We start from the raw sequence: 10,680 nt of genomic DNA, 5'->3' as shown, positions 1-10,680 counted from the left end.
TTAGCGGTTTGTAAATAACTTTGAGTTCTATTGGGAGGATCTCATCCGGCCCAGGGGATTTGATTATTTTAAGAGCTGCTAGTCCCTTTAACACTTCTGCCTCTGTTATGCTAAAGTTATTTATAACTGGATAGGAACAGGTCGACATGTGGGGCATGTTGTCCGTAGCCTCCTTTGTAACAACTTGAGAAAAGTAATAATTTAATATATTTGCTATTTTTTTTCTTCGTCTATGATTTTGCCATTCGTATCTCTTTGACATTTAACCTCCTCTTGGAATGTTCTCTCGCTGTTATAATATTGGATTTAGTTAACTAGCTACACAGACAGTATAATTTGTAAAGCCGGGGTATATGAAAATCCATTATTACTAGTCTGTAATTATTGACTCACAAATGCCATACATTTGTAACGTTCTTCGTTTACAAGGAAAACCAGACCCCCCCCCCCATGTAAAAACATAAATAAATAATGACTTAGCACTACACTACCGAAATCATATGGAGTGAAATTATATGACTCCTTATCTGTTTGCAAAACTACAAAACCCACCACTTTCTAGAAGTGTATAATGTACTATCTAGAACCTTTTGGATTTTAAAAACCTCACACATCAGCTTTCTCGCCACCAGATATCCAACAACCAGCTGAATATTCCCAACACCACACAGCACCGGGTGTGCCGTACATATTGTTTACTGAGGTTTGCCGTAAATCGAACTTGCGTTAGCAGTTGCGACGCTGTGTGAAAATTTCGGAGGTATGAACATTACATTAGCTGTGGATTTTTTGTTTGTTACAAAAACAAAAGTGTAGACTATACAATCCATAACATTTGTAATATTATAATGTATCGGTTGTTTTAGTTTGACATGATTGGATCAGGGTTTTTGGTTTTTTTTAGCTTCGAGGAATTATTCAAATAAATGGAGGCGATTGTTTTTTGTTTTTTTTAATACAGTGATGGGGAGATTGTAAAATACACAATAATAGGCGTTCATGTTTCTTCAGATAATGCATTGGCGGGTTATTTGCATTTTTATATGATTTGCTTTTAATAAAAGGAACAAGCTTCTAGTTGTGTTTTTATTCGGTTAGTGGGCTACAGAATCCTTCCTAGAAGATTATTTACTATTATCTGGCATTGGGACAGATACGCTGGATTTTAGTGTTTTACTTTAGTTCTTGCAGGTTCAGGACAAGAAGATGGCTGCTTCCTCCTCGTCTTCTTCAGCTGGTGGAGTAAGTGGCAGCTCCGTCACTGGATCCGGATTTAGTGCTTCAGAGCTTGTTCCACCCCGGAAAGTACTCTATACCTACCCCAAAGGGGCTGGGGAAATGATGGAAGGTAGGTCACTCACTGAGTAAACTCCAACTCAAACGTACTTTTGAACACATTTTTAAATGTGTTCAAGGAATTCTACAATCTGGCATTAATATATTGCTTGGTGCTCTGAACAGCTGCAGACCACTTTTAAGGTTTGTAATATATTGCAAGTTTAAAATGCACATTGAGACTAGAAACTATACAACGATTGGAAGAGGAGTGACAATGATATGAAAGCTAATGGGGCCAGTTTTGAAGTAAGTATGCTTTTAACAACTTTTTCCTACTACTAAGTTGTTTCTTGGTCGTTTTTAATATACTGCACTGTTTAAATTGTTTAATTCTTAGATAAAGGCGATACAAGAACAATGCTGTATTTTTAAAAACCTTTATTTTACTAGGTAAGCATATTGAGATTAAAATCTCTTTTACAACTGCGACCTAACCAAGAAAGGCAGCAGCAACACAATAAAACACGGTACAAAAACACGGATACAAAAATAAAATACAAATCATAATAATATAATCAGCAATCAGTGAAACAGTCAACAATCAAATAGTAACAAACAGTAACAATCTACTCAACTACTGAAAATGTATTGAGATCTCGGCCCACCTGCTTCTGGCTGATTTCTTAATTACTTCCTGCACAATAATTAACAGTTTATTGTGGGTAAAAATGATTTACAGGTCATGGAAAAATTCATTGCAAGGCAAAAAGGATACAGGATCAAGGATTTTATTTGTACTGCCCTTATATTGCACATTTAAAAATGTTTGTAATCATTCTAGTGGTTGTTCTAGCAAATGCTGTACTTTATGCATTTTTTTTTATATATACAAGAAACTATGAAACTACAATCCTTGCTAAGATTAAAGTCCATCATTGAGTTCTGCATGAGTGGATACAGTTCTTCAGTGGAAACAACTTTTGATTATTATTTTTTTTGTGTGTGTGTTTGTAGATGGCTCTGATAGGTTTTTGTGTGAATCCGTGTTCAGCTTCCAGGTTGCGTCAACTCTGAAACAGGTAAAGCATGGTAAGTACAAGATCATGTTTATGATAGTACAGTATCTACGTTCTAAGGTCCATAAATAAATCTTACATTAGATTACAACCATTTTAGAAATTTTCCAGGACTGAAACTTGACAGTCCCTTGTTAGTTTAGTATCAATCAGAAGCCCTCTTGCCCTTCAGTAGATAAACAGCACAGAACAAAATCCAGGCATGGAATTGTTTCAGTATAAAAATACTGTCCCAGTCCCTGTGCAAGGATGTCTGTTTTAAGGCTGTCTGCATTTTCAATCTTACTTGGCATGGGTGCTGTTATTGCATTGGCTGATGTAAGGGAGTATTTCTGGAGTACTTGTGTTGGGAGAAAGAGAGATACATATTTTCCTTTGTTTATAACAGAACAGTCATCACACAATGTACTTGCAGAGAAATGTGTACATAAGGTAACCCAGTGCATCCTTGTCTCCACAGATCAACAGGTGTCTCGAATGGAGAAGCTTGCAGGCTTGGTGGAAGAGCTAGAAGCTGATGAGTGGAGATACAAACCAATCGAACAGCTGTTAGGTTTTACACCTTCATAAATGTAAAGGCAGTAGGACGCCTGAAAAAACAAAGGCCACCGTTATTTGTAAACTGTGACTTTATTTTAACTGGGAATTCATATTTCACAGCAGCTACCCAACTGTTACTAACACTTGTATTTTTGTCCCCATCTTCCCTGGGAAAAGCTAATGCACACCCTATATATGGTGAAATCCCTACAAATGTCAAGCTGATGTATTCAGTTGAAAACAAAATACAATGATTATGTTTAAAGAAATTGCCTTTACATATCTGTCCAGTAATTTGTAATATGCACTGTGTATATGAGGTTATCATATCCTAAAATCCCCCATCTGAAAAAAAACAACTCTTTTGTAATTGTATCTCTTAATTCTTTATTAACACTTTAACAGAATTTCTCATTTTAGGGGCATGTCTGAAACCAGAACACCCAGATGAATAGAATCGTGTCTCTAATCATTATTATTTTTTTTAATAAGTAGGCTCCATCTAAAATGGGATCTTCTCTAAATGGAAAACAAGACCTTTTGTTTAAACCTGTCTATGTGCAAAACAAATAGTGTGGTTCTATGGAAAGTGTACATTTGTGAAGTCATATATTTGTGTCTAGAAACTTAATTTAAATGTGGTAATAGTTTTTATTTTTTATCTATTTGTATACACTCTACATCAAACAAGTGAAGGCGCATCATGTGTTTAACAAGTTAACTTATGTAACAGGGGATCTGATATTAAATAGTTTTTAAAAATATTACATTATATCAAGTTAGTACATTTCTTTTGAGTGAAAATATATTTTCTTCTTACAAGTAGGACATACAGATTTATGGAGGTAATTTTGCCTCACACAACCAGATAACTGATAAGTTGTTTTTTAACCTCTCTTTTCCCTCAATAGTCTTTTAATGATTGCACTTAGTTATTAAGAGCATCGAAACATGTGCAAGGTTTGTTTGGTTTTAGTGAAAACTGGTAAGAACAACCACAAAACTCTTCCCTTATTATGTCTTTTTAAACTGTCAAAACCCCATTATATCCACGTGCCACGTGGATGTTAGAAAAGAGGTTTGAAAGTGATGACTGAATTCTTCGAGGGAAGATGGATATCAAATTACACAGAGAACAGTGAAGAAAGATAACATTTTCTGTTGTGTGGTTCATATCAATATTTAATAACATTCATAGGATTTCGTAAAACTTTATTAACCAGACTTGCTTTACTCCGAGCAAACTGATACTGGAACTGTTTCAGTGTCACAGACACCTGGGCTGTTTTCAATTTACTTAAGAAATCATAATGAAGTGTTAGTAAGTGAAAATCAATCTTGCACCACATTCCCTAAGTCTATTGCAAAACACTTTTCCCCAGCTAGAAAGTTTGACCCCCCCCCCCCCCCCAGATATAATGATTAATTGGTAAATGATTAATTGTTTTATTAATGAAAAACCTTAAAGATAACATGATACAGTGTCTGGCCTATTGTTGCTTAGATAGTGGATAATTGAGTTTATACTGAAAGCAATTCCCAGTTTGGAGAAACATGAGAGAGATAAACCTCTCCCAAGGATTTCAGTTAATCAAAACAACACATTTTCTTTTGACCACATATCTTCAAAGAGTATGATTACTGTAAGATGTCTGCATCAATTCTAAAGTATTCACAAGTAAGAATATTTACAGTATTAATCTTTCAATTGATCTTTCATGTATCATTTTAATACTAAAAACAGAAAATTAACACAATCCCAAAAAAAATAACAGACTGTGCCTCAGTACATTGACAAATACTACATAGCCATAACAAGCCTCAAAGAGTTGTACAAAGATATGCTCTGTGATGATGACATGTGTGCTTATCTCAGGTAACTTACATACTGGTTTGCAAGGAACAGTTGTTTATTATTCCTGGGGTCTGAATGTTTATTTTTGATATATCAGTATGCATGCGGTATGTTCCCTACAAAGCAAACAAACGTCTGTGGTACTGTAAAAAGCCATTGACGACGTTGTTTATTTAAAAGCTCAAATTGAGCACACTTTGTACTGTGACTGAAGTAATAAAAATCAGTTGAATGCCAGTATATGTAGTATGTATGTTCACCAATAAAATTCAATGAGGCTGATGAACCATGTGACAACATCAAAAAAATACAGATGATGAAACATAGATAGATATAGAAGTTAGGCTGAAAGCAAGCATTCTGCTCATTTTCTGTGTTTATTATGCTGGTCCTTTGTAACTTTTAGTATTGTGGTTAAACTTAAAGACTATACTCTATCAAACTGCAATATTTCTTACCAATTATATCTTGTGAATACTATAATGCACTACTTAATGTTAGGGCTTTTATGTGATTATGCACACATTACATGTAATTATATATAATAAAGTAAACTTTAAATACCAAAATAAAAACACTTAAATCACACTTTAAATCAGTTTAAAATGAATGCATGACTGAATGCATTTTCAGAAACAGCTGTCCATACCCTGGTATAAGTTTATTTTACTGAATATTTTGGGGTGTAGACAATTACTACAGCCCCATATCATATGGGACTATACGATATGTGATTTGTGAAGATATGTGAAAACAGCGAGATGAAAAGCCCTAGTTAATATTTTTTAGAAAGTGTAAATGTATTCAAGGTCATTTAAATCACCAAACATTTACTCCATGACAAATTATCCACCGGTATGCCCTATTCACAAACACTGTTTATTCAAAGTTAGATATATTTAGAATAAAGTTTGATATTATTGAAGATGGTTGCTAAAGAAACAAAATTAAAGTCTACAGTAGAATGGGTTCATTGATATGAAAATGTATTTTATTCATAAGAACCGACTAAAAATATTCTCCAGCTAAACCTTTGTGAATAGGGACCAGTGTTCCTTAAAGAAAAACAAAATGGTAATTGTAGAACACTCTCAATTATTAACTCATTATGTAAATGCTGGTATTTTTACCTACACTACTGTTATCATTACCAGTGTGTTCTTCCTTTTTACAGAAAATCTGGAGTAAATTTGGCACGGGAGGAACTATTTAGTGAAGCTAGCTATTTAGCCTTTGTCTGCCAATAAAAATACATCACTGTCAGCATATAATGTACTTTAATTGTAATTTATTGACGTAATGTATCATTTTGGTTTTATGATATGATCTATGATATTTCTATAATTTTGAAAATACTAAACCCTTGTTAGCTAGTGGAAGTGGGACAATCATTAAAAATGTATTTGAATGTGAAGAAACAACACATTTTAATGTTAAGTTTACATTGCACATGTGTTCTATTTTCATCCTGCTCCTTTCTGGACGGTTTGTTCCAAGCTGAGTCACATGCCACTACAATGTTTCTTTTGGCAGAGTTCCATACAATGAACTAGTGTCCATTAAGAGCAGAGCGTATGCTGTAAACAGCTTACTTTAGGGTAAAAAAAAAAAAAGAAAAACACTGTGTGCATCACAGATGGCTTCAGTTAAACAAGATAGTGCAGTTTATCGACTTACATATTTATTCTTTCTGCTCCTTAAGGACAGTGGTTTTGGGATACAGTATCTCTAAATACACAGCTAACAAAAAATATACCATGATTTCTAACAAACTATACTAACCCGTTAATGTCAACAAGCACTAGACTCTGGTGTTACATAGAAAATCATAAAGTCCCTTCTGTTGAACCCTTTTTTATATACTGTACTAGTACCACAGATTTAATGTTTTCCAGCACTATTTATTGTTTTTAGTTAGTTATGTATTATTAGGTAATGCCAAACAAACTTATGTAAGCATCTGGTCACAAATTGTTGATTCGGCTTTCAGTGTGTCAGTTGCCTTTTTTATTTAAATTAAGGAAAACATTGCATTCTGAGGCAGAACTGGCTCAAGTTAAACTCGTCTGTTCATTCTGCGAGCTGAATAGAATGTACTGTTTCGTGGGGGGGGGGGGGGGGGGGGGGGGGGGGGGTTGCCAAGAAAGCACATCTGGTTCATAAAGAGAGTCAACCACCTCCAACCCACTATCTAGACACAAAAGATCACGTGACAGTGCAATATTTTGTAATACTAAAAACGTTTCCACTAGAAGTCTTTTTCAACGTCTCCGAGTCTTCTTTTAGTATTATGACATATTCTACGATTATACTTTTGATGGACTGCCATCAACTAAATCGTTTCTTGCTGTTATGCTAATTTTGTTTTTCCTTTTATAAACAATAGGCACACATTTTGGCACATCAGACCAACTGAGCAGGGAAGCATTTTTATTGAAGAACATCTAATTGAGAATACAATGTTTACATTAAGTGTTCCTTTATTCTTTACAATGGGCTCCTATGTCTGTTCTGTACATTTTGTTCCAAGCTGTACAATGTGTTTTTTTTGGCAGACATCCAACACAACTTCTGTGTCCACTGAGAAAATAACAAGGAGGGTCTGGCTGTAAACATGCATTTGTGAAGACTGGTTGTTTTGATACATTCTTCATATATCTTTTATAATACTTTAATGAATAGCTCTCCATTACACAATATGAATTTGAACAGTATTTCAATACAGTGTTTGAATTTGAATTTGAACAGGGCGGACGGTAGGACCCCGTAGAAGCGCCTTGTGTTTTTAACTGCCATTGTTTCTTCTGTGTAGTTGAGGTTCTGGCTAACAGTACGTGGAGCCAAGCTCACTCTAAATTGTTTTTGTTTTTTTGTTTTTTTTTCAAGGCAGTGATAAACCTATCCTGTTTAAACAGAAGTTTATCAGTTCGGTATTATATTTAAGCCATGTTTACAATGACAATCAACCCACAGTATATCACGGTTACATATTTATTTCCAGTTATAAGGAATTTAATTATACCTTATAAGAAATATATTGTATTTGTCACCCAATTAGTTATTATATAAAATAAATGCAATATAAGCACCGCATTAGTTTAGGAACAGAAATAGTGTAACATACATAAAATAAAATAAAAATCAATGGCGGTGGTGGGCTTGGAGGTGTATGAGTTCTACAATGTCTAGACTTAGTCATTGCCTAACAAACGCCTATTAAAACATACAATCCTTTTTGCGACTGTCTGTATATGTAGATTCGATGATTTTATCCACATAGCGCTGAATTACAATAGAAGCACTTCATTCAAGTCATTTTTAGTAAAACAGAGGTAAACACTCAGAGGGCTGCAAATATATTCAACAGAGGTCTGCAAATATTTACAGGTACTAGGTAGATAGATAGACAGATAGACAGATAGATACCAGACAATGAAATCATCGTTCAAGTTGATTGGTTTTATCCTTGTACTCCTATGCATGTGCAAGTTTACTGATTTGTATTTCTTTTTGGAACGGGGGATGGTAGGTCCCAGTGATCACTCCCTCAGGGTATAAAATGTTACCAGGCAGGACTCGAACGTTGTGAACGTGAGCTATACCCTGATTGGCTAGGAAAGTGAATGCTGGGCGGTCTCTATTCGTGCTGGGCGTTCAGCTATTTAAACAGCCTTGTCCCTGCTAGGCTAGTACCTGGGGGGTACAGAACGAAAGCACTTTCAGGGTTGCAAAGTAGCCTTGCAACAAACAACTGAAATAGCACTGTAATATATTCATCATAAGTACCGTATCAAATGTAGTGGAAGAACATTACTGTAAGTATGAATTATGATTTTCGATTACTTGTATATTTGTGTTTTTTTTTTTTTTACTTTTAGACTGAAGTTAAAAGCTAGCTTCTTGATAGCGTTAGCGGTATTAAAATCCAGTTTAAGCGATGTAAAACAATGTTAACAGTGCCAACATTTGTACTGGTCAAATTTTGATTAAGGTCTTCTTTTTATTATGGCAATGCAGGTATCCAACAGTTTGAACAAATACAATTAAAACGCTTAAAACAGAAGATACGGATCTTCACAGCTACTCTACATCAGTCATGCCTGCCTTGTGTACGACTCCTGACAGCAGCTTGCCCTGCTCCGCGGCGACTGATGATGCCAGTTCCAAGAGACTTTCTTGGGGGAAAATCATGCAGAAACTAACAGACTTCAGTAACCACAGCCTACATTCAGACGACGAACACTTCAGGAACGTCTTTTCTCATTCCGGTAAGAGAACTAATTGAAAATACACGGAGTAACCACGTTTAACTGTAGCTGGATTGTTTGAGAGTGGCATGTAATAACTTCTACACGCGTTTGTAAACTTGACTTCGGTTCGTATAACTCAACCTTATAATGATTGATTGAAGTGTATTTTTGAAGTGATTGATGAATAATGTAATCTAAACTCATTGTCCTTATTTTCATAGGATTAGACAGTGTAGACAGTGTCTCTCTGTCAGAATCCGATTTCTTGTATGACCCTGTGGAGGAGACCCTTTGCTCTGAAGTGGTGGACCTGATTGAACAGAGTCTCACAGAGGCGAAAGATAGCGCTTTGAGGTGCTCCAAACTGCTCATCCCCGACCAGCTGATGGAGCACATTGGTCAAGAACTTCTTCACTTAGCGGCTAGTGAACCCTGTGGACTGCGTGGAGCACTTATCAACCTATGTGTTGAGCAGTCAGATGCATGTCAAAGCGTTGAGCAGATTGCTGTGGATCCAGACCTGGTCCCTACTTTTCAGCTGACTCTTGTGTTGAGACTGGAATCTGGGGGTCTCTGGCCAATGATCCAGGACCTCTTTGCTCCAAGATCTCCTTCTGCACCAATATTAAGACATGCTTTGAGACTGAACACTGGGTTTAGAGTAATCAAAAAGAAGTTGTACAGTTCAGAAGAACTTGTCATTGAGGAGTGCTAACACCCAAAGTGACCATGGGAGTTGCCAGTCGATCATGATGTGATTAATCAGACATAAATGTCTTGGAAGTTGTTTTAAATGCTCATTGCACATACAAAGACATATCAATATTGATACACAATGTTTTGTCCGTACTTATAAGTAGACACTACCTCAATAATCAGAATAATTGTAAAAGTATTTCAGTGAGCCTACTTCAAGACTATGAAAATTGACTTGTTGCAGCCCAACATGTTTATTCTCACTGAATGTATTTTTAGAAACTTAAGTGGCTTAAATGGATGTTTAAATTTGAGTGGCTAATCTGTTTACAAGAAGCAGATTAAATATGTTTCTTTGAAGATTTACCTCAATCTCTAAACAAATGGCAGCTGTATTTGTAATGAAGGGGTTTAAAGTATGTTACTGTTGAAGACCTCACCAAATATGAATTAACTCATGTTTTATTTCTATAACAGAAAAGGCTAACAAAACACAATAATTGTGGCAAGCATATTTGTCTGGGAGGTTTCAGTTATTCTTAGTATTAATTGTGTTAGGAATCGCACTGTTAACTTTTCTTGTAAACCTTTGTATAGTTTTATATGGTACCCCACTAATGATGCCTCTGTTACTCAATGTATTTGATATTCAAACACCTACTTTGCACATTTTTTTTTACTTTTATATAGGCGGTTAATAAGCAAATAAACCTTTTTTTTTTCAAATACATTGTTTCTGTGTTTGTTTTGAAGTCCCAAATCAGATTTACATTACAGCAGAGATGCTACACAATGAAACTTGGGGCACATTCTAATAGATACAAGTGTATTCTCGTTTTGTCTGCCCTGTACATGACTGAGGACCTAGTCTTTAACAAAGCATGTTAACTATGGTTAACAAATCATGTTAACTATGATTAACAAAGCATTTTCTCTTTAATAAATCTGTCCTTTTGTAAATTCACTTAATGTGTTACGTTACATC

At 35.3% G+C, this 10,680-nt stretch overlaps 2 protein-coding genes across 3 annotated transcripts; both read left to right on the top strand.

The window, feature by feature from the left end:
• The first annotated feature begins 629 nt into the window (after positions 1-629).
• LOC117417801 (anaphase-promoting complex subunit 16) lies at positions 630-3,661 on the top strand. 2 transcript variants are annotated; one of them, XM_034030127.3, is made up of 4 exons: positions 630-760; positions 1,183-1,348; positions 2,293-2,367; positions 2,815-3,661. In XM_034030127.3, exons 2-4 carry the CDS (start codon positions 1,207-1,209, stop codon positions 2,922-2,924), a joined length of 327 nt encoding a protein of 108 aa, XP_033886018.1. In that variant the 5' UTR covers positions 630-760; positions 1,183-1,206; the 3' UTR covers positions 2,925-3,661. The 2 variants fall into 2 exon arrangements, with proteins under 2 accessions (XP_033886018.1, XP_033886020.1); XM_034030129.3 differs by having other exon boundaries at positions 632-760; positions 1,192-1,348.
• A 4,762-nt stretch (positions 3,662-8,423) lies between these two features.
• On the top strand, positions 8,424-10,423 carry LOC117418073 (DNA damage-inducible transcript 4 protein-like). Its single transcript, XM_034030642.2, has 3 exons — positions 8,424-8,564; positions 8,767-9,017; positions 9,221-10,423. The coding sequence occupies exons 2-3, from the start codon at positions 8,846-8,848 to the stop codon at positions 9,712-9,714; spliced, it is 666 nt and encodes a 221-aa protein (XP_033886533.2). The 5' UTR covers positions 8,424-8,564; positions 8,767-8,845; the 3' UTR covers positions 9,715-10,423.
• The last annotated feature ends 257 nt before the right edge of the window (positions 10,424-10,680 follow it).

Source organism: Acipenser ruthenus, chromosome 13 (genome assembly GCF_902713425.1).
Source record: "Acipenser ruthenus chromosome 13, fAciRut3.2 maternal haplotype, whole genome shotgun sequence".
NCBI classification, from domain to species: domain Eukaryota; kingdom Metazoa; phylum Chordata; class Actinopteri; order Acipenseriformes; family Acipenseridae; genus Acipenser; species Acipenser ruthenus.
This window is presented reverse-complemented; position numbering and strand designations above follow the sequence as displayed.

Excerpts from the sequence above, each read along its gene's own strand:
- LOC117417801 (XM_034030127.3), top strand. The coding sequence starts at position 1,207 with ATGGCTGCTTCCTCCTCGTCTTCTTCAGCTGGTGGAGTAAGTGGCAGC. Across the intron at positions 1,349-2,292 it reads GGCTGGGGAAATGATGGAAG|ATGGCTCTGATAGGTTTTTG; the intron begins GTAGGTCACTCA and ends GTGTGTTTGTAG. Across the intron at positions 2,368-2,814 it reads TCTGAAACAGGTAAAGCATG|ATCAACAGGTGTCTCGAATG; the intron begins GTAAGTACAAGA and ends TTGTCTCCACAG.
- LOC117418073 (XM_034030642.2), top strand. The coding sequence starts at position 8,846 with ATGCCTGCCTTGTGTACGACTCCTGACAGCAGCTTGCCCTGCTCCGCG. Across the intron at positions 9,018-9,220 it reads GAACGTCTTTTCTCATTCCG|GATTAGACAGTGTAGACAGT; the intron begins GTAAGAGAACTA and ends TTATTTTCATAG.